The sequence below is a fragment of the Entelurus aequoreus genome, linkage group LG25, assembly GCF_033978785.1.
Source record: "Entelurus aequoreus isolate RoL-2023_Sb linkage group LG25, RoL_Eaeq_v1.1, whole genome shotgun sequence".
In the NCBI taxonomy this organism is placed as follows: Eukaryota; Metazoa; Chordata; class Actinopteri; order Syngnathiformes; family Syngnathidae; genus Entelurus; species Entelurus aequoreus.
In genome coordinates, this window is record NC_084755.1 from 21,350,881 (window position 1) to 21,373,713 (window position 22,833).

Consider the following 22,833-nt stretch of genomic DNA (forward strand, 5'->3'; position numbering starts at 1 on the left):
TATATATATATATATATATATATACACTAAAGTTTGGGGTCACCCAAACAATTTTGTGGAATAGCCTTCATTTCTAAGAACAAGAATAGACTGTCGAGTTTCAGATGAAAGTTCTCTTTTTCTGGCCATTTTGAGCGTTTAATTGACCCCACAAATGTGATGCTCCAGAAACTCAATCTGCTCAAAGGAAGGTCAGTTTTGTAGCTTCTGTAACGAGCTAAACTGTTTTCAGATGTGTGAACATGATTGCACAAGGGTTTTCTAATCATCAATTAGCCTTCTGAGCCAATGAGCAAACACATTGTACCATTAGAACCCTAGGTGGATTAATGACCGGGCCTACCGGGCCCAGGCCCAGGGGGCCAGAGGCCCCAAGGGGCCAGGCCAACTTGGCCCCGCGGCCGCGACCCAAGCAAAACTACTTTTGCAAAAATAATAATCTTAAGCCCCAAGGGGCCAGGCCAACTTGGCCCCGCGGCCATGATCCATAGAGGGTAAGAGGCCCCAAGGGGCCAGGTCAACTTGGCCCCGCGGCCGCGACCCACAGAGGGCCAGAGGCCCCAAGGGGCCAGGCCAACATGGCCCCGCGGCCATGATCCATAGACGGTCAGAGGCCCCAAGGGGCCAGGCCAACTTGGCCCCGCGGCCACGATCCATAGAGGGTCAGAGGCCCCAGGGGGCCAGGTCAACTTGGCCCCGCGGCCACGATCCATAGACGGTCAGAGGCCCCAAGGGGCCAGGCCAACTTGGCCCCGCGGCCACGACCCACAGAAGGCCAGAGGCCCCAAAGGGCCAGGCCAACTTGGCCCCGCGGCCGCGAGCCACAGAAGGCCAGAGGCCCCAAGGGGCCAGGTCAACTTGGCCCCGCGGCCACGATCCATAGAGGGTAAGAGGCCCCAAGGGGCCAGGTCAACTTGGCCCCGCGGCCGCGACCCACAGAGGGCCTGAGGTCCTAAGGGGTCAGGCCAACTTGGCCCCGCGGCCATGATCCATAGAGGGCCAGAGGCCCCGAGGGGTCAGGCCAACTTGGCCCCGATCCATAGAGGGTCAGAGGCCCCAAGGGGCCAGGCCAACTTGGCCCCGCGGCCACGACCCACAGAGGCCCCAAGGGGCCAGGCAAAATTGGCCCCGCGGCCATGATCCACAGAGGGCCAGAGGCTCTCAATCATTATTATCAAAGCTAATTCTCAAATTGGATGGATCACACAACCTCACTCACATATTCTTTATCAATTATTAAAGGTTGTTTCTGAATTTTGATCACAGAACTTAATGCAAATATTCTTGATTGATTGACAAAGCTCATTCTCAAATTTTGATTACACAACCTTACTCTGACAAATTATCATTATCAAAAAGCTCTATCTCGAATTTGGATCACAGAATCTCACTCAAGTATTCTTAGCTGTGCCCCTCCCCCATCAAGTCTTTCATAAACCGGTCTGTTCTTTTAGAATCTCCTCATTTGGTATTTTGAACTCGTGAGAGACTGCTCAAAATTTGGTTTCCTTTCCCTCAGTTCAGACTCAGAGATAATTTGAAATCATTCAACAAGAAGTTTAACGCGCGCACACACACACACACACACACACTTGAGTTGAGCATTACTTGGAAATTCTTATATTTTCCATTTTGCTGTTATTATCAGCATCTTCCCATTTTGTCCTTTTCTTTCGAGAAAGTTTACAGTCTGACATTTGTCACTGCTGTCAGTTAATAACTTTTTGGTCTTTGACCCATTTTGTCATTTTCTCGATTCGATCGTCACTGACCACTCTCTCCTGTCTGGCAGACATCGTTGCTGCCATCATAGCTAGCAAGCTGCCTGCAGCGGGTCATCCCTATGTTCCCCGTCCCTATGTTACCCGGGTCCTATGTTCCCCTCTACCGGGGAACTAAGGACCCTTTTTAAAAAAAAGGGTTCTATGTTCCCCGCTGCGGGGAACGTACAACACTTTTTCCAGAAAAGGGTTCTATGTTCCCCGCTGCTTCCAATGCGCGACTAAGTAAGACGCACGCAGACACGCATGACAGAGACGCGTTTAAGTTGTCGAAGGAAGGAAGTTCGCGTTTGAGTTGCTCTATCTGCTGCCGCACGCCCTGTGACAGGTTAGGTTTAGGGATGGTTTTGGTCAGGGCACAATTTCGCCAAAAAAGTGCTCCACAACGCCCTGTGACAGGTTAGGTTTAGGGATAGTTTTGGTCAGGGCACAATTTCGCCAAAAAAAAGTGCTCCACAACGCCCTGTGACAGGTTAGGTTTAGGGATGGTTTTGGTCAGGGCACAATTTCGCAATTTCGCCAGATACAATGCAGGGAACATAGGACCCTTTTTTAGAAAAAGGGTCCTAAGTTCCCCGGTCGCATACAAAGACCCAGGAACAACCGGGGAACATAGGACCCGGGGAACATAGGACCCGGGGAACATAGGCACGCTCCCGCCTGCAGATAGCAACATTTTGGTGTCCTTTGGGAAAATATTTAGAAAGAAGACAAAAGTACACACAGTTGTACAACTATTATCTTTATGATCTTTTTTTTGTTAGTTTCTCTGTTACTGTGTGTGGCCAATTAAGCGACTTTTGGCCATACCTGGCTGGTGACATTTAGCGACTTTCTGGTTGATGTTAAGATTAATAATAGCAACAGTTCTCTTCATCTTAATGCAATTTATTGTGTCTGTCTCTCCACATTTTGCCATTAGGTACTTTGAGCTCTTGTTGGTCAGTCACTCTAAGGTACATTGTTGCTGCCATCATAGCTAGCAAGCTGCCTGCAGATAGCGACATTTTGGTGTCCTTTGAGAAATATTAAGAAAGAAGACAAAAGTACAAGACATTGTACGATTACTATCTTTTTAAAATTATTTGTTTCACTGTGTGATTGACCGACTTTGCCGCTAGATTTCGCGTCTTTTGGCCATACCTGGCTAGCGACTAAAAACATCATTTAGCGACTTTTTGGTTGTGAAGATAAGTGGTAAAAGCAGATCTTCCTGTTGGTCTTCCCACATTTTGCCATTTGGTACTTTGCACTCTTCTTGGTCACTCCAAGGCATTTGTCCCTGCCTTCAGCTAGTCACTTGGCTCTTTTGGAATATATTTCACTGTAATTGGCTCTCTCTCTCTCTTTCTCCTCAGTACAAATCAGCCTGTTCCCTTGCCATTCATCACTGACCACTCTGCTCTCCTGTCTGTCAGACATTATTGCTGCTCGCAGATAGCTTGGGGTCCTTAGAGAAAATATCAGAAGAGAAAAGTACACAATTATCTTAATTATCTTTTTTATTCAGTCAGTCCTTCAGTGAGTCCCAGTGTGTTGGCGATTAAGCAACGTTGGCATTCAATTAGCGACTTTTGGCCATACATGGCTGGCGACTCAAAAAACTAGAAAAAAAGTACAAAAAGTTGTACAATTAATATCTTTATTATCCTTAATTCCCCTGAATCCTAGAGTGTGTTGCAATTAAGCAACTTTGCTGCCAGGTTTAGCGACTCTTGTTTTGGGCATACCTGGCTAGCGACTACAAACATTATTCAGCAACTTTTTGGCTGTTAAGATTAACGTTAATAAATTAAATCCTAATACAATTTATTGTGTTGGTCTCGCCATCTTGCTATTAGGTACTTTGAATTCTTGTTGGTCTCTGCTAAGGTATCTGGCTGTTGTCTTTGCCTTCAGTTAGTCACTTGGCTCTGGAATATATTTAACTGTACTTGGCTCTCTCTTTCTCCTCAGTACAAATCAGTCTGTTCCCTTGCCATTTAGACATTTTCTTGATTGGATCATCACTGACCACTCTGCTCTCCTGCTGTCTATCAGACATTGTTGCTCCCATCATAGCTAGCAAGCTGCCTTGGTGTCCTTTGTGAAAATATTTAGATAGAAGACTAAAGTGCACAAAGGTGTACAATTATTATCTTTTCAAAATATTTGTTTCACTGTCAGTGTGATTGACCGACTTTGCCGCTAGATTTCGCGTCTTTTGGCCATACCTGGCTAGCGACTGAAAACATCATTTAGCAACTTTTTGGTTGTAAAGATAAGAGGTAAAAGCAGATCTGCCTGTTGGTCTTTCCACATTTTGCCATTTGGTACTTTGCACTCTTGTTGGTCACTCCAAGGCATTTGTCCCTGCCTTCAGCTAGTCACTTGGCTCTTTTGGAATATATTTCACTGTAATTGGCTCTCTCTCTCTTTCTCCTCAGTACAAATCAGTCTGTTCCCTTGCCATTTAGACATTTTCTTGATTCGATCATCACTGACCACTCTGCTCTCCTGCTGTCTATCAGACGAATCAGTTGATTCTCTGCTCTCAATTGTCTATGCTAGTAAGCTGTTATTCTCTGCTTTGGAGTGTTGATGCTGGGTTGCTAGTTTTCTAAATCACCTCACACACTTGAAGGAAGCAGCACCGATCATAAACACACAAACAAACTCACACACACACACACACACACACACACACACACACACACACACACACACATAGTTGGTTTATCTGTTGTGATAGGCAAAGAGCCAATGTGCAAAGAAAGAAGGGAAATATGGATCATAAACGTTTAAGTGGAGGAGCTAGAAAAAAAATTCAGCAAGAAAAGAAAAAAAAGGAATCAGTTTTACTTGAGAGTGTTCCAAATATCTCCAGCTTCTTCAGTACAAAGACATCTGCTGAAAGCAATTCTATAAATGCTACTGCAAATTCAGCTAAGGTTAGCAATGCACCTGAGCTAGCATGTAGCTCCCAAGATCCTGAGACCACTACAAGTGTAGACACTGAACCAAATGCTTCTGATGCTTATGATTCAACCAATTCAGCAGTAGCCAGTTGCTCGGATGAATGTGAGGTCACTGCACCTCTGGACAGCATAGAAAATGAGCTGAATCTTTCTTCAACACCATCTACAGTGACAACTCTACCTAGTGATCCCGCTAAATGGGCTGAGACCCTCACTGAGTCAATGAAGGAAGTTCTTATTCAAAGAGGTGCAAAATCATTTCACAACCGTCACAGCCATTATCCAGCTTCTGTGAGGAACAGTGGGCTAGGAGGCAAAACCCGATGCCTAAACAATGAACATTTTACTTCACACTTGCCCAATGGACAACGAGTACAAAGAGAGTGGCTGATGTACTCTCCCTCTACTGGTAATGTTTACTGCTTTGCATGCAAACTGTTTTCCCCAAAAACGCATTCTTTTGTGACAGGCTATTGTGATTGGAAACACTCAGAAAGATTTGGTGAACATGAGCGAAGTGCTGAGCACATAACCTGCATGCAAGCAGTCTTGAACCACGCCAAAGGTGCCACAGTTGATGCAGACCTGTTCAAACAGTTTCAGGCAGAGAGCAGCTATTGGAGGCAGGTGTTACAAAGAGTTGTTGCAGTCATTAAATTCCTTGCAGAAAGGGGCCTTGCATTTAGGGGTAAAAATGAATCGTTAGGGTCTCCTCTCAATGGGAACTACCTTGGTATTCTGGAGGTCCTGGCTGAATTTGATCCCTTTCTAAAGGATCACATCAGAAAGTTTGGGCAGATGGGTCGAGGTAATACCTCATATCTGTCCTCCACCATTTGTGAGGAATTCATTGAATTGATGGGTGCAAAAACCAAACAGGCTATAGCAGATGAACTGCAAGCAAGCAAATACTACTCTATCATTGTGGATTCAACCCCAGATTTATCTCATGTGGACCAATTGACATTCATATTCCGTTTTGTTAGCAAAGAGGGCAGTGTTGTTGAACGCTTTGTGGGTTTTGAGCCCATTACTAGCCATACAGGTGAAAGTTTGGCTAACTGTGTCATGTCTGTGTTGGAAAATCTAGGGTTAGAGCTGTCAAATTGCAGGGGGCAGGCTTATGATAATGCCAGCAACATGTCAGGGAGGTATAATGGGTTGCAGGCTCACTTAAAGAAAAGCAACCCATTAATACACTATATTCCATGTGCAGCTCACTCTTTGAATTTGGTGGGAGTCAACAGCATTGACAGATGTGGAAATGAAGTCTCTAAGTATTTTGACTTGATTCAGTCTATTTACAACTTCACAACTGCATCCACACACCGATGGGACAGGGTATTTGGCAATTCCAACATAGATCTCACACTTAAAGCTTTATCCAACACGCGTTGGAGTTGCCGTGCAGAATCTACCAAAGCACTGTGGCAGAACTACAGTAAAATAAAAGCAGCACTACAGGTTATTTCCACTGATGACACAGAGAAACGAGACACACGAACTGAAGCTGACAGTCTAGTGCGGAAGCTGGATTCACTTGAGATGGCCTTCATGGCAGGCTTTTGGGACACTGTTCTGTCCAGATTTCAGGCCACAAGTCTGCAACTTCAAAAAGCAGACATGGACCTTGGTACAGCAGTTAGATTGCTGGAATCTCTGCGCACCTTTGTTCTCTCCCAAAGAGATCTATTTGATCATTTTGAGCAGAAAGCCTTAAACATGTTGGGTGGCACCCCATCTTACAGGGCTGAACGGACGAGGAAACGTAAAAAGTTTGCTGATGAATCAGCATCCCCAGATGTTGTGCTTGAGGGAAGGCAACTGTTTCAAATAGAGACATTTATTGCCTCTATTGATCAACTGAGTTCAAGCCTTAATCACCGTCTGGAGGCCTACAAACATCTGAACAATTTGTTCAGTGTCCTTTTCTCTTTGGATACAGAGTCCAATGCTTCAGTCCTTCACAAGGCCAAGATTCTCACTGAATCATACCCATCTGACCTCAATGAAAGTCTTGGACAGGAGCTTATACAGTTCAAATCTTTTATACAGCTCAACAACACTGATGAGGAGAGGACCCCTTCAGGACTGCTCAAAACAATAATACATTTTGGACTACAGCCTATGTTTCCTAATACATACATTGCGCTACAGATTTTTCTCACTCTACCGGTCAGTAACTGTGAGGGAGAATGCTCATTCTCTCTTTTGTCAAGAGTAAAAAATGAGCTGCGCACAAGAATGACTCAGAAAAGATTAAATGCGTTATCTCTAATGGCAATTGAGAGTGAGCTGACAAGAGAGTTGGACTTCAATGATGTGGTGGATGATTTTGCAAAATGGAAAGCACGAAAGAAACCCCTTGCTTAAAGGTGCACTGTGTAAGATTTTTAGGTTATTTCCAGAATTCACCCATTCACTAATGTTAGGCTACCTGTTTTCATGAATACTTACCACCACCATAAAATTCTAAGTATCCATTATGACTTGGAGAATTGCACTTTTGCCATTTCTGGGAAGTGTCACCTGGATTGTGAAGATAGGATTGACTTTAGGCAGAAGCTTGGTGCTTTCTCTGGCAAACTGAACCTCAAGCTTCATTCTCTGCAGCTTTGCATTCTTGTGCAGACTTTCATCCACAAGGAACTTTTCAACTTCCCCACTATCGTGAAGGGGCCATCAAAAGATTTCAGTGTGTCCAGCATGTCTAGTCTCTTACTCTCCTTTCTTTGAGCCATCTCTTGTTTCTCATCTGCCCTACTCTCGAATTTTGCCTTCATGAATTTACTCCAGTTGAGTTCAACCTCCCTTTTTGCTTGTGCTGCTGCCTTGAAACCTCTGAAGCTCCTGGCTCTTCTGTAAAATTATTGACCTATTGACTGCGTTCAGTGTGCCCAACTTCTTCAGTTTGTAGTCCACCTTGCCACATTGTCTCTCCATCCCAATGTTGTGCACAGGGGTGCCATCAATGTTACTAGCCTGTTCACTGACAGGGTCCATTGGGAAGGTCTCCTCATCCATCCTCTGCCTGGCCAGGACAGTCTTCAGATGGGGCAGCATGAGATCTGTCAGCTGCTTCACTTCATCCAAGTATTCGGCAGCCACGTCTGACACTGAGTTCAGGACATGTCCAGTGCCTGTCCAGCCACTATAGCATTCTTGGAAATGGGCTATCTTGACCTGCATGCAGCCCTTGTACCATGAACTGGCCTACACCTTTCTTTGTGGTGCTCTCCGATGCATGTTATCATTTTACCTTTCTCCTTCTCCTCAAGCTTAACCACAAATAGATACAGACTTTGAGCCTCAATTTGCTGCACAGCTGCCGTTATGCCAATGTGTTTTCCTAAGATATTATTTTATTTTTAATGATAGAAGGGAGGAAAAGGGGGCAAAAATCATGTCCGATTTAGTTTTTTGGGTGGGTTGGGGGGTTTATTTCATGATAGCTACCAACTTCCAATACATAATATCTCTCAAATGACCCAATGCACCATCACTGAAGTGGGCGTAATCATTTTCCAAAATGTTTATTTTTAGGCCATTTATCCCCTCCCCCTGTGTCTGTGTGAAACCTGTGCTTGTCAGTGTCTGTGTGGTATACCTAATAGTGTGTGTGCAGTATGTGCACTCTTCTGTACAGTACAGTGTGCATGTCTGTTCACAGTATACAGTATTTCTTGCATAGTGCGTGCGTGTGTGTGCGCCCACACGCGCGGGGGGTTGAGGGGCCAAGACCATGTCAGGCCCAGGGGGCCAAAATTTCTTAATCCGCCCCTGATTAGAACACTGGAGTGATAGTTGCTGGAAATGGGCCTCTATACACCCATGTAGATATTGCACCAAAAACCAGACATTTGCAGCTAGAATAGTCATTTACCACATTAGCAATGTATAGAGTGTATTTCTTTAAAGTTAAGACTAGTTTAAAGTTATCTTCATTGAAAAGTACAGTGCTTTTCCTTCAAAAATAAGGACATTTCAATGTGACCCCAAACTTTTGAACGGTAGTGTATATATATATATATATACACATATATATACAGTATATATATATATATATATATATATATATATATATATATATATATATATATATATATATATATATATATATATATATATATATATATATATATACACACACATATATATATATGTATATATCTATATATGTATATATACTATATATATATGTATATATGTGTGCGCAGCACGGTGGAACAGGGGTTAGTGCATGTGCCTCACAATACGAAGGTCCTGAGTCCTTAGTCCTGTGTAGGGTTTGTATGTTCTCCCCGTGACTGCGTGGTTTCCCTCCGGGTACTCCAGCTTCCTCCCACTTCCAAAAACATGCACCTGGGGATAGGTTGATTGGCAACACTAAATTGGCCCTATAGTGTGTGAATGTGAGTGTGAATGTTGTCTGTCTATCTGTGTTGGCCCTGCGATGAGGTGGCGACTTGTCCAGGGTGTACCCGGCCTTCTGCCCGAATGCAGCTGAGATAGGCTCCAGCACCCCCCGCGACCCTGAAAGGGACAAGCGGTAGAAAATGGACGGATGTGTGTGTGAGTGTGTGTGTGCGCGCGTGCGTGCATGTGGGTGTGTGTAATGGCTTCCTTCATTATGTATAAACTGCACTTATGTCCTACTGCCCCATGAGAATATTTAGAAAATCAATCAAACCCAGCAGGAGTCTTGATCATCTTTATAATGACACAGAAATGCAACAAACAAAGTCAATTATGAATTATATTTCCTTCCAACCATGATTATACATTCATTCTTCCATCAGTTATAAAGAAATACTTTTTGGCACTATAATAGTTTTCAAACTCCAAATAAACAAGCAAAACAAGAGCATTTGAATTTGTGTACCACTCAGCTCCGACTTTCACTTCCATTAACGGCCGCGAGAGGGAGCCAAAGAAGACACGCTACATTACAATACAAAGAACACTGATTGATTATTACAACTTAATAATGAAGCAAAAATATCATGAACATATTTACTTCAAAATGCAACAGTTGAGCACACAAATAGGACAATTAAACTGACACACGTCGTGTTTTTGGGGAGTAGTGTCACTTTGTAACTTGTACTGTTCAGACTTGAACAGGTTTTTTTAGAGTAATTTATTAAATTGTGGCCTCGTAATATCATGAATAGCACTTTGACGGTCATTTTTATCCCACATTGTGTGTCTCAAGACACACTCAAAATAATTCAACCATTGTTGCAAATTTGATGTATTTGCAATGTTCCTAAACTTGTAGTAATTTGCAGTAAACCAAACCAAAACATAACAGATTTACACTTCAGGTTGAATCATTTCAAATGCGGCAGTATGTTCTCTTTCCACTTTGTATTTAGGGCACATCTTAATCTTGCAGCCATACTCATAAAAGTGACTTATATCAATGGCAGCTGCTCACACACAACCATTTCACAGTGAAACACTCCTGAAGAGTTCAAGGAAAAGTTCATCACATCCCAACATTTGAGGAGTGGAGAGATATGCTCCATTATTTCCTTAAAAACGCTGCATCGTGCTGTGAGTGTTACTTGTTTTTTGTTTTTTTTTACTGTATTTTACCACATTCAAAAGCTGGTCATGTTAGCGTTGAGTGTGGAGAAGCCTGCTCCTGGAGGAGCGGTGAAGCTGTACGCTGCGTATGCCACAGCAGAGCCAACCATCAAGCCTGTCATGTAGGACACGGTCATCACGTTCCCTGCGGAAAGAAGCCATGAAAACTCACACACAACTTTTAAATTAATAACAAATAAATCAATATTGGGGGTGTCCCGATTCAACTTTTTCCACTCCCAATAACGAAATTGGAGCCTTGCTTACCGATATTACTGATGTCAGCAGTAATTATGGCACATACTTCTACTATTTTGTAACATGCACTGTTAGAAAAGGTTTGATCAAGTTAAATTATTCAGAGAACAATAGATAGATAGATAGTACTTTATTGATTCCTTCAGGAGAGTTCCCTCAAGAAAATTAAAATGGTTGGTAAGAAAAATGGTGCGTAATTTCCAAGTCTGAGTTTTTAACTGGAACACCCCTCCAGGTGGGGTTTTTGACTCAGAAAAATCGGAGCATTGTGTTGGACTGCTCTGGATGTAAACAATAGCTTTAGTTATTAGCACGTCGGGTTAGTTTTTGTCGCACTAAATCGCCGATTTATCGTATATGGTATTTAAAATCGGCCATATACGATGTATTGTTGGACGTTACTTATTGTGTAGATAAGTTTTTTCATGTGGTATGTACGTTCTACATTGTTAGCAATAGCATCTGTGTTTCCTCGTCATCCACCGTGTTTGAAGTTTGCAGAAGGAGTGCATATTTTCCCGTAAAGTGTTAATGCTCAGACAAGCCAAGTGCAAAAATAGCACTCGTGGGTGTGGCCATCTTGATTTCCGACCTCGTAACTGGAACGCTCACAACTCTGTTGTGACGTCAGTCCCAGCTTTGACTTCCAAATTCCGAGGTAAATGGAACGCACCAAAACACTAACCTTATGACAGATTTCTGCTTTTGAAGTGGAGCGTTGATTTTTTTTTGGGCAATAATTTATTAAAATTAAGTGCATGATGCAGGAAGTTGAATGATGCGGACACGTTTGTTACTGGATACTTTCTAATACGCTTTTGCCTTGGAGACCTTGTATGTGCAAGTAATATGCAACCAAATGTATTTTATACTTGTTTATATTGACAATTGTGGTGTTTTAGACTGCAATATTGTTCAATCAAGGGCGTTTATTACGTATGTCTAGCTCAGTGGTTCTTAACCTGGGTTCGATCGAACCCTAGGGGTTCGTTGAGTCGGCCTCAGGGGTTCGGCGGAGGTCAAAACACATCCGACTCATCGTGTAAATACAAACTTCTCCCTATCGGCGTATTACGGATATGGCAACAGCAGAAGTCACACTGATTTGCAGGTGTGTAATTTGTTGTGAGTTTATGCACTGTGTTGGTTTTGTTCTTTGAACAAGGTGGATGTTCATGCACGGTTCATTTTGTGCACCAGTAAAAATAACATTGTAACACTTTAGTATGGGGAACATATTCACCATTAATTAGTTGCTTTTTAACATGCAAATTAGTAACATATTGGCTCTTAACTAGTCATTATTAAGTACTTATTAATGCTATATTCGGCATGGCCTTATTATAACCCTAACCCTCTAACCCTGGCCCTAACCCTAACCAAATAACTCTAAATTAAGTCTTTGTTACTTAGAATATGTTCCCCTAGTGTCCAAATAACTCTAAATTAAGTCTTTGTTACTTACAATATGTTCCCCATACTAAAGTGTTACCAAAAACATATAACTTTGTCTTGAATTTGAAAAAAAACATTTTATTTTTCACTGAAGAAGGGTTCGGTGAATGCGCATATGAAACTGGTGGGGTTCGGTACCTCCAACAAGGTTAAGAACCACCGGTCTAGCTTATGTGTTATTGTATGCTTAGCTGTTGTGTAGCTGCTAGCTCCTATTGCCTATATATGCTTACCATGTTTACCTTTTGTAAATGACTTGACTAAAAATTATTGGAGGACATTTAGATGCAGGCCGATATCATCCGATGCTTCGTTTGTTATCGGACCGATACTCAATATCAGTTTTGATTTGAACACCCCTAACAAATATATATAAAAAACAACATTTTACCTGCCAGCTCCCTCTGTTCGGGTGCCACTTTGCCAGCAGCTTGTATCATAGGCACGGAACCAAAGTAGCCGTTGGTGACGCCCATGAATAAGGAGAAGAGACATGGCCAGGCAGGGTGGGCCAGGGTGGGTGTGCGCGCAGGGTACACGCACATGATGAAGAGAGGGATGAAGACTACTCTAAGGCAGGAGAAGAAGAGCAGACGACCTCCGGACCAGTCGTATGGCAGCGCTGCCAGGATCTGAACAAGCAAGAGCATATTTTATTATTAGTCAACCATCTGGTTGTGGTCTTTTATTGAATGTAACAGCTAAAACGGACGCCACAGCAAAAAATGCATACTAACGTGGAGTATAGTTTGACATTTGGTGACGGCGTGGCGTGGTTGGGAGAGTAGCCGTGCTAGCAACCTGAGGGTTCCTCGTTCGATCCCCAACTTCTACCAACCTCGTCACATCCGTTGTGTCCTTGAGCAAGACACTTCACCCTTGCTCCTGATGGGTCGTGGGTAGGGCCTTGCATGGCAGCTCCCGCCATCAGTGTGTGAATGTGTGTGTGAATGAGTGAATGTGGAAATAGTGTCAAAGCGCTTTGAGTACCTTGAAGGTAGAAAAGCACTATACGAGTATAACTCATTCATTCATTTGTGGCTTCAGACTGTTTTTTACGCACATTCTACAACATGTTTGGCCTAAAATACACATTTTTTAAGCATAAAGTTGTCTGAATTAACTGAAAATATCAATACTACAGTAGCATTGTCCACAATGAGGCCAAACCCATCAGATCACGCTGATCAGTATCATGGCTCAGCCTCAGGCACCATTAGTATATTGGATTAAACAAAAGACAATCACGTGACTACATGGGGTCGTGGTTTCGTGAGGTTTGTACAAGTGTTTTGAGTTAAGAGCTCCGTCACACAACTAATTAGGTTGTAAGTTGAGAGACCGCTGTACAGGTGCTGCTGAAATTACTAAAAAGAAATCAACTTTTAGCTCATATTCCAATTTATTGTACAGTATTTTATTTGGTTTTAGCCTGTATTTTCCATTGATTTCATGTTTTATTTTGGTTATTCTTTTTAACCACGTTTTTACATCTCAGTTTTATTTTAGGTGAGTTTTTTTTAAGATAGTTTTCCTTTTTTATTAGTTTCTGTGCCTTTTTATTATGTCTTCAATTCATTATATTCCGCACAACACTTTGGTGCATTGGTTATTTTTAAAGTGTTCTGCAAACAAATTAGATCGACCAAAACAAGATCAATTCAAATACAAAAATAAATAGGCTCCACAACACTTTGGTCCACTGGTTATTTTTTAGGTGCTCTACAGACAAAGTTAGATTGGATAAAATAAGATACGTTCAAATATAAAAATAAATAGGCTCCTCTCACCTTGCCAACAAAGTCTGCCATGTTGAATGTGGCCATGATGAGGATGGGGAGCCACTCCCCCAATGTGGGGTTTCTCATCTCGGACTCCAGGCCAGGAAACAAGCACAGAGTGATGCTGTAGGTCACCGCTATGGACAGCATGTAGGCCCAGATGACACGGGACACCACATAACGGTGCACAATCATGTCTGTTTGGAGAAGAGGTGCATGAACAAAGTGTGAGTGGAACTAGAAAGATACAATAAATGAACATTTAAAAAAAGTAATAGCATACCTCTCACACCGGGCCAAGATCTCTTGATTTTGGCTTTTGGAGCATCAAAACGTACATATGTTCCACCCACATAGTCCTCTCCCCCCTCTTCTGCCGAGGGAGGCCTACTGCCACCATTCCCCTGAGGAAATGTCAAAGTAACATAATAATTTGTGCGAATAGATAAATATGATCAGGTTCTGAATCTTGAGCGTGACAGAAAATAACAGAGAACCGCTGCAATAGAGAAACCATATTCATGAATATATTATCTTACAAACGCCTTTTTCTTCATTAAAATGTTGGCTGCATCACCTTATTATATCATACCGAGGATGACTATGAGTGGCGGCAGGTGGATATTTCATAACGTTATACCCCCCGCCCCCTACACACACACACACACACACACACGCACACACTCATCCATTAGTTGATTAAAGGGGGTCTAGTGTGCCAGAAGGAAGCACTCTTCCTGATTATAACCATAATGTGAAGCGCTGCATTGGTTTCCCCTGGCAACCAACACAAAGCGCTTCGTGAATCATCCCTCCGAAGCAACACACACCAAACCACAGACACATTCAGGAGTGGGACGTCCCTCTCACACAAGAAGACAAACGCACGATAAAAAGAGAACAGCCTTAGGTAATGTGTGGCACACACACACACACACACACACACACACACACACACACACACACACACAACTTGACCATCAATGTACCCGTACTTGCTTCATGTAGCGACGCACTAGCTACAAAGTACAAAATAAATGCACTGACTTGAAAGCAATTCCTCCTCCAAGGTGTGTATAGAAAGTCTTCCCAGAGAAATGGAAGTTGGTACAACTGCAGAACGATGTAATTTTGTCCATATCCTGTACATTGGAACATCCATTTACAAAGCCCTCTTTGTAAGACTTTTCGATTTACCACAAACAGGATAAAATAATGTTTTGGTGTACGATATTTGTCTTCCTGTACGAACGTTTCATTCATCCATTGTATGCCCAGTCATTTCGTGCCCGGCAGCACATCCTTTTTGGGCGGGCTGATCATTCAGTCAGCACAGCAGTGCTGTCGTTCGCTACTGTGCTACTTGGTGTGCTTTTTAAGTGGTTTTTTTTTACCCCTTTTACAATTTGTTTCTAGTTTTGAAACATTCAGGAAGTATCCACAACGTTTCCTCCCTCCCTTCCGCTGCACACCAAGAAGATTACCAAACAAGGTAGACTGGGTTGTATTTTGTATTCCTAATCAATGTAGCAACCTGGCTGTTAGACTTAAATAGTTCTGTGATTTCAAACTGTGAGTGCACCACAGGGCTAGTGACAGTGTGTGCGCGTGTCCCCAGGGCATCTACACATGAGGACAGTTCCGAGTGTTGTCCCAATACCAATATTATGGTACCGCTACCAAAATATATTTCGGTACTTTTCGATACTTTTCTAAATAAAGGGGTCCACAAAAAATTGCATTATTGGCTTTATTTTAATAACAAATCTTATGGTACATTAAACATATGTTTGTTATTGCAATTTTGTCCTTGAATAAAATAGTGAACGTACAAGACAACATGTCTTTTAGTAGTAAGTAAACAAACAAAGGCTCCTATTTTAGCTGCTGACATATGCAGTAACATAGTATGTCCATCCATCCATCCATTTTCTACCACTTATTCCCTTCGGGGTCGCGGGGGCGCTGGAGCCTATCTCAGCTACAATTGGGCGGAAGGCGGAGTACACCCTGGACAAGTCGCCACCTCATCGCAGGGCCAACACAGATAGACAGACAACATTCACACACTAGGGCCAATTTAGTGTTGCCAATCAACCTATCCCCAGGTGCATGTCTTTGGAGGTGGTATGTCATTTTCCATTATATTATTTTGTCAAAATTATTAAGAACAAGTGGTAGAAAATGAATTATTAATCTACTTGTTCATTTACTGTTGATATCTGCTTACTTTCTCTTTTATTTTGTTCCATCTACACTTCTGCTAAAATGTAATAGTCACTTATTCTTCTGTTGTTTGGATGCTTTACATTAGTTTTGGATGATGCCACATATTTAGGTATCAATCCGATACCAAGTAGATACAGGACCATACATTGGTCATATGACACCGATGAGCTACGGTGTGTAGTGAAGCATATTTAGCTATTCCTCCTCCTGCAGGCATGATACTTGAAAGAAACGTACTTTATTTGTCGCCATGGAGGCGAGGATTAGTGATTTAGAAGTAGCTAAAACACTGTCGACTGCGTACGGTCTTTAGCCGCTTGCTAGCTAGCTGTCTTAAAACACCTCTTCCTGAAGGTGTTTCGGTGTTATAGCTTCACCTTTGTCGTTAGTTTTTAAGCCAAAATGCGTCCGTTCTCCCTTTTCTGTCTACACACTGTCTGCTTGTAAGTACTCCGTGATTGTGCGCTGGGGAACATGCTCGTATAATACCGAATATGATTCATTAGTACCGCGGTACCATACCAATACCGGCATACCGTACAACCCTAAAAACTTCAGCTACTCGTTTGAACTTTTTTATGAAATACAACGTTGATCCATCACCCTTTCTTATGTTTGTTTGATATACAATACTGGTTCGCCCAGGGGTGTCCAAACTTCAGCAGGCGGGCTAAGTGCAACCCGCTGGCATCTTCAGTTTGGCCCGCAAGATGTCATGAATTGATTAAGCAACCTGGCCTGCTGGGTGTTTCCAAAATCCTTTTAAATATCTGACAATCTAATTGCTGTATATTTGCCGTCATCTTGTGGACAACATGTGTAAATCAGGTCAATAACCATGAATTATGTTTTGACATAAGTACAGGAGAGGCGTGGATTGGTTGGCAAAGCGGCCGTGCCGCAAACTTGAGGGTTCCAGGTTCGATCCCTGCTTCCACCATTTAAGTCACTGCTGGTGTGTCCTTGGGCAAGACATTTTACCCGCCTGCTCCCAGTGCCACCCACTCTGATTTTAAAATGTAGATAATTGGTTTCACTAAGTAAAGCACTTTGAGTCGGAAGAGAAAAGCACCATATACATATAATTCACTTCATTAGACAGTACATTGAGCACAGCATTTACTTATATGACCCAAACTAAACAATCTTCCCTACGTATGGCGCAAAAAAGAATGCAACCAACACAAAAAGTCAACACGTATGGTCACGCATAACACAACCCGCTCACTGAACTTTGTGGATATTTAAAAAAATGTCCAAGCGCCAATTTTTAAAAAAATCCATTACAATGCATGATGGGAAAAATGCAAAACACTCTCCAGCGCATTTTAGCTGCTTGATATTTCTGATTGATTACAAAACTTTAAGGAGGTCTTCATGGAAGTAAACAAGGTAGGAGTCAGACTTTCGCATACTCTTAATATCCAATTATATCAATTATTAATTGATAATTCATTAAACTAAAATAATATGTACATATCGGCTCCTGGACAAATTTTTTTAGCTCAATGCGGCCCCCAAGTCAAAATGTTTGGACACCCTGGTATAGTGCTTTATATTTTGTTCAAACTTTTACTAAAATATGGACTTATGTCAGGGCTGGAATCCATTATTCATGGATACATTGTTTCTTATGGAGATTGGAGATTTGCTTCAATATATTTTCATTATTCGAGGTTTCACTGTATTTAAGAAATGTGTGCAAAAGGCTGCAGACAACTTACAAATTTCACCTCCTCCGCAGTGACGTCGTGGTGGACCCTGTACCCGCTTCCGTTGCCGCGGGGGTCGTGCCCCTTGTCTTGACCTTTGCCCTGGGCGTGGCTGGTGTAGTGGCGGATGAACCGGGAGCGCCGCACGAGCAGGTGGAGCAGGAAGCACAGCATTTCCATCCCGATGGAGATGAGGAAGAAGATGAGCGTGTTCCTGCGCTCGTCTGGGATCAGCAGCTTGGTGAAGATGCGGGACAAGGAGATGATGACGCCTGCCGTGCCTGGAAACGTGGTGAAGGTGAAGGAGGAGGATGAGGAGGCTTGTATGTGAATGCAGGAGACATTATTTCTGTACTTACTCTCTCCAGTCATCACACCCTGTGTGTACCTCTTGGGCAGCATCCCCATGTAACCATAGAAACTGGACTGCTGCACTGGAAGTACAATAGCGTAACAATTAGTGATGTGCGGATCGATACTGAAATATCGATACCACCGATACCAGACCTATATGCTCTAATATCGATCCTCAAATCAAAATATTGATACTTTTGATACTTTAGTTCAGGGGTGTTCCAACTTTTTTTTGAAAAATCAAAATATGCGACGGCCATATAGATAATATATTTTTATTTAAAAAAAATGCTAAAACCGATATTGTATCAACTATGTATTATAGGTCAGTGGTCCCCAACCTTTTTGTAGCTTGAAAATTTGTCCCACGGACCGGGGGTAGGTGGGGGGGGGGGTGTCCCTGCAGACTGTATTGATCTACATTGATATATAATGTATATATTGTTTTTTATGTTGATTTAATTTTTTTAAAAAAAAAAACAATTTTTTTTTTTTCTTGTGCGGCCCGGTACCAATCGGTACCGGTCCGCGGCCCGGTGATTGGGGACCACTGTTATAGGTGACTAAGTAAAGTATATTATTAGTAGTAGTTGGAACATTTCAGCTTTTTATCATTGCATACACATTTTTTTGCTCCTTTTTCTTACATTTTTACTAATCTTTCCTCATCTAAGAATATAATAAAAATAATACAATTGTCTAACTACAATTGTATTATCAAAAATTCTACAAGTACGAAAATATTAATGTTCAGTTACATATTTAACAGTGTTTAAGTGTTAATTAAGGTTGTTGTCATTTTCGAATAAATTCATAAGTGAGTATTTTCTTTTTTATTGAACTAAACACATATATATATACATATATATATATATATATATATATATATATATATATATATATACATATATATATATATATATATATATATATATACATATATATATATATATATATATATATATATATATACACATATGTATATATATATATATATACATATATATATATACACACACATTATATATATATATATATATATATATATATATATATATATATATATATATATACATATATACACACACATTATATATATATATATATATATATATATATATATATATATACATATGTATATATATATATATATATATATATATACATATATATATATACACACACATTATATATATATTATATATATATATACACATATATATATGTATGTATGTTTGTATGTATGTACAGTATGTATGTATGTATGTATGTACAAACCCCGTTTCCATATGAGTGGGGAAATTGTGTTAGATGTAAATATAAATGGAATACAATGATTTGCAAATCATTTTCAACCCATATTCAATTGAATGCACTACATTTACAGGGGTCACCAACGCGGTGCCCGCGGGCACCAGGTCGCCCGTAAGGACCAAATGAGTCGCCCGCGGGCCTGTTCTAAAAAAAAAAAATTTAATTTTTTTTTATTTTATTTTTTTTAAAATTAAATCTACATAGAAAAAACACAAGATACACTTTCAATCAGTGCATCAACCCAAACAACCTCCCCCATGCACACTCATCCACACCCACTCACACAAAAGGGGTTATTTCTTTCTGCTACCAATATTCTGGTTCCCACAACATAGACAACACATCTGCAAGGGACACAGTCCCTGAAGCACACATGATTGTATAGGCTGCTGGTCCACTAACATTTTCATTAATTACTATTTTTTATGTAATTATTTTTATATTGTTTTACTTTCTTTTTTATCCAAGAAAATGTTTTTTATTTATTTATCTTATTTTATTTTATTTTTTTAAAAAGGGCCTTATCTTCAACAGACCAGGTTGTCAATGAAATTAGATTTGTTTAAAGGGTTTTTTAAACCAGGCCCAGTCCAGATAATGTCCAAGTCGGACTCAGCAACACACACCTTCATTCATGTACACAGAAAAAAATTAGGGAACACAACAGATTGCATATAATTTATAAACAAAATTACATTTTCAAAATAAGCATTTGTGTACAGTCCAGATTATGTCCAGGTCACTCAAATTAGGGAACACAACAACAGATATCATATAATCTATAAACATAATTATACTTTCAAAATAAGCCTTTGAGGACTTCTCATCTTTTTTTTAAATGTTTTTTGGCATCATTATCGTTTTCAACCATGTAACTTTCTAAAGTTAGAAAATACTGAATAAATGTTTTAAAGAAAGTAATACTAAGTGAATATCTGTTTTTGGCCTTAAAAATAAACATTTTACCGAGTACTATAATTAAATTGACTAAATTATGATTGTCAATGAACTCTCCTAAAATAACAGAAACCACATTAAGCTTAATAAACAAACCAATCCTTAAACACATTTTTTCAACTTCCACCCAAAACAAAGACACAATATGACAATACCAAAACAAATGCAGGGTGGATTCAGGCTCCTGACAACAAAATCGGCAATCATCTGACTCTGTCATATTCCATAATTTTAACATTTTCCCTGTGGGTAAGAAGTTATAAATAATTTTAATTTGAAAATAAAGATTTTGCACATCGATAGTGGTTTTATAGATTAGTTTGAATATGGCATCCCATGGCAACGGGCAGTCAAAAAAATCCTCCCATTTTCCATTTGTGTTGTATGAGGCAGCCTTCAAAGATTTCTTTATTAAATAAAAATTATATATTTTTCTATTTATTTTAGTTCCTTTTTGCCAACTAGAATTTCTTATTAGAGGTTTACAAACTAATAATTTAGTAGTTCCATAATTAATTATTTGTTTCCATCTTTTCCCAATTAATCCAGTTAGTTGATAAAATGAAAAGCTTGAGCAAGCATCACCATACATAGCTCTAATTTCATCATACTTCATAATTTTACCATTCTCATTGATAATATCATTGACAAAAATGATTCCTCTTTCAAACATATTTTTCCAAAAGAAAGGCTTTCCATCTATTACAATATTAGAGTTCATCCATATTAACTGCTGCAAAATATCGTATCTTTTTTCTGGCACATAAAATTGAAAACACCACTATGAGTGGATTGTTTCCTTTATGTTTCCCAGCAGACTCTCTGGGAGGGGATCACTTGTAAAAAAGGATACAATTTCTTTTGATACAGTACATGTTTTTTGTCCAACAGGACATTTGTGTACCACTCAATGTTTAAATACATCTTTGGAACAATTGATGCTTTTAAAGACAGACACATAGCTTCAAGGTTGAGAAGTTTCAGGCCCCCATATTCATACTCTTTGTACAAAACCTTTCTTTTAATCTTTTCTGGTTTGCCGTTCCAGACAAAATCGAAGACCCTCCGCTCATAAATCTTAAAAAAGTTTTGTGATGGAGCTGGTAATGACAAAAACAAATAAATAAATTGAGGAATAATTAACGAGTTGGCAATAGATATTTTACCATACAAGGTTAGGGATTTCCCTTTCCATAATTGCATAATTTTGTCCAGCTTTCTTAGTCGATTATCATAATTTACTGAGCCTAGATCTTCCAGATTTTCTGGGACAACAACACCAAGTATGTTAACTGGTCCATCTGTCCACAAAACAGGCACTTTGCATTCCATTCGAAAGGACGTTCCCTTTAGATTTCCGATCCTTAACATTTTACATTTATCATAATTAAGCTTAAGGCCAGATTGCTGTGAAAATATGTCCAAAAGATTAAGAAGGTTCCGCAAACAATGAGGAAAAATCTTATCTTTGTGAATCAGCCTTTTCTGACATGAACTTCATCAAGAACAAACACAGAACACGCCTCACTGATGCACATCTGCAAGACTCACTCAGAGTTGCAGTGTCAAGTTACACACCAGAGTACAACACACTAGTTAACAGCATGCAATGCCAGGCTTCCCACTAACTGACAAAGAAACAGATAACAGATTTGGTGTCCAGTTCAAAGTGTGACATGATTTAAAAATTTGAGAGTTTACTTTTGTATTTTACATGAGTTATTATTTGTACAAACATGGTGCAAAGTAATTCATGATTTGTTAAAAAATATTAGTGGCTAGCTAGTTAAAATGGGATATTGTGATTTCACAAGACTGTCTTAGAAGTGATCATTTGAAAATGTTCAATTTGAAAAATGTGCACTTAGAGAAAATATAAAAATAAAGTGTTGCATATTGATATTTATCTGTTTCTATATATATTCATTGTGAGAAATCATTAAGATGATCAGTGTTTCCACAAAGATAAATATCATTAATTATTAATAATAACAGAGTTAAAGGTAAATTGAGCAAATTGGCTATTTCTGGCAATTTATTTAAGTGTGTATCTAACTGGTAGCCCTTCGCATTAATCAGTACCCAAGAAGTAGCCCTTGGTTTCAAAAAGGTTGGTGACCCCTGCACTACAAAGACAAGATATTTGATGTTCAAACTGATAAACATTTTTTTTTTGAAAATAATCATTAACTTTAGAATTTGATGCCAGCAACACATGTCAAAGAAGTTGGGAAAGGTGGCAATAAATACTGATAAAGTTGAGGAATGCTCATCAAACACTTATTTGGAACATCCCACAGGTGAACAGGCAAATAGGGAACAGGTGGGTGCCATGATTGGGTATAAAAGTAGATTCCATGAAATGCTCAGTCATTCACAAACAAGGATGGGGCGAGGGTCACCACTTTGTCAACAAATGCGTTAGCAAATTGTTGAACAGTTT

At 40.2% G+C, this 22,833-nt stretch overlaps 1 protein-coding gene and 1 long non-coding RNA gene across 3 annotated transcripts in view; one reads left to right on the forward strand and one right to left on the reverse strand.

Annotated features, from left to right (window-relative positions):
• LOC133642274 (uncharacterized) overlaps positions 1-22,833 on the forward strand; it is an 88,024-nt gene that overhangs the window by 7,701 nt on the left and 57,490 nt on the right. The window contains exon 2 of the long non-coding RNA XR_009824490.1: positions 17,798-18,063. This is a non-coding gene — a long non-coding RNA (uncharacterized LOC133642274). The remainder of the gene's footprint in view (positions 1-17,797; positions 18,064-22,833) is intronic.
• Positions 9,442-22,833, reverse strand: part of slc29a4a (solute carrier family 29 member 4a) — a 59,198-nt gene continuing 45,806 nt past the window's right edge. For both annotated transcript variants that reach the window (XM_062036374.1, XM_062036375.1), the window contains 6 exons: positions 18,125-18,199; positions 17,778-18,046; positions 14,108-14,228; positions 13,834-14,021; positions 12,435-12,675; positions 9,442-10,475 (listed from right to left, as the gene is read on the reverse strand). In XM_062036374.1, coding sequence (XP_061892358.1) covers positions 10,345-10,475; positions 12,435-12,675; positions 13,834-14,021; positions 14,108-14,228; positions 17,778-18,046; positions 18,125-18,199 — 1,025 coding nt within the window. In that variant the 3' untranslated portion in view covers positions 9,442-10,344. The remainder of the gene's footprint in view (positions 10,476-12,434; positions 12,676-13,833; positions 14,022-14,107; positions 14,229-17,777; positions 18,047-18,124; positions 18,200-22,833) is intronic.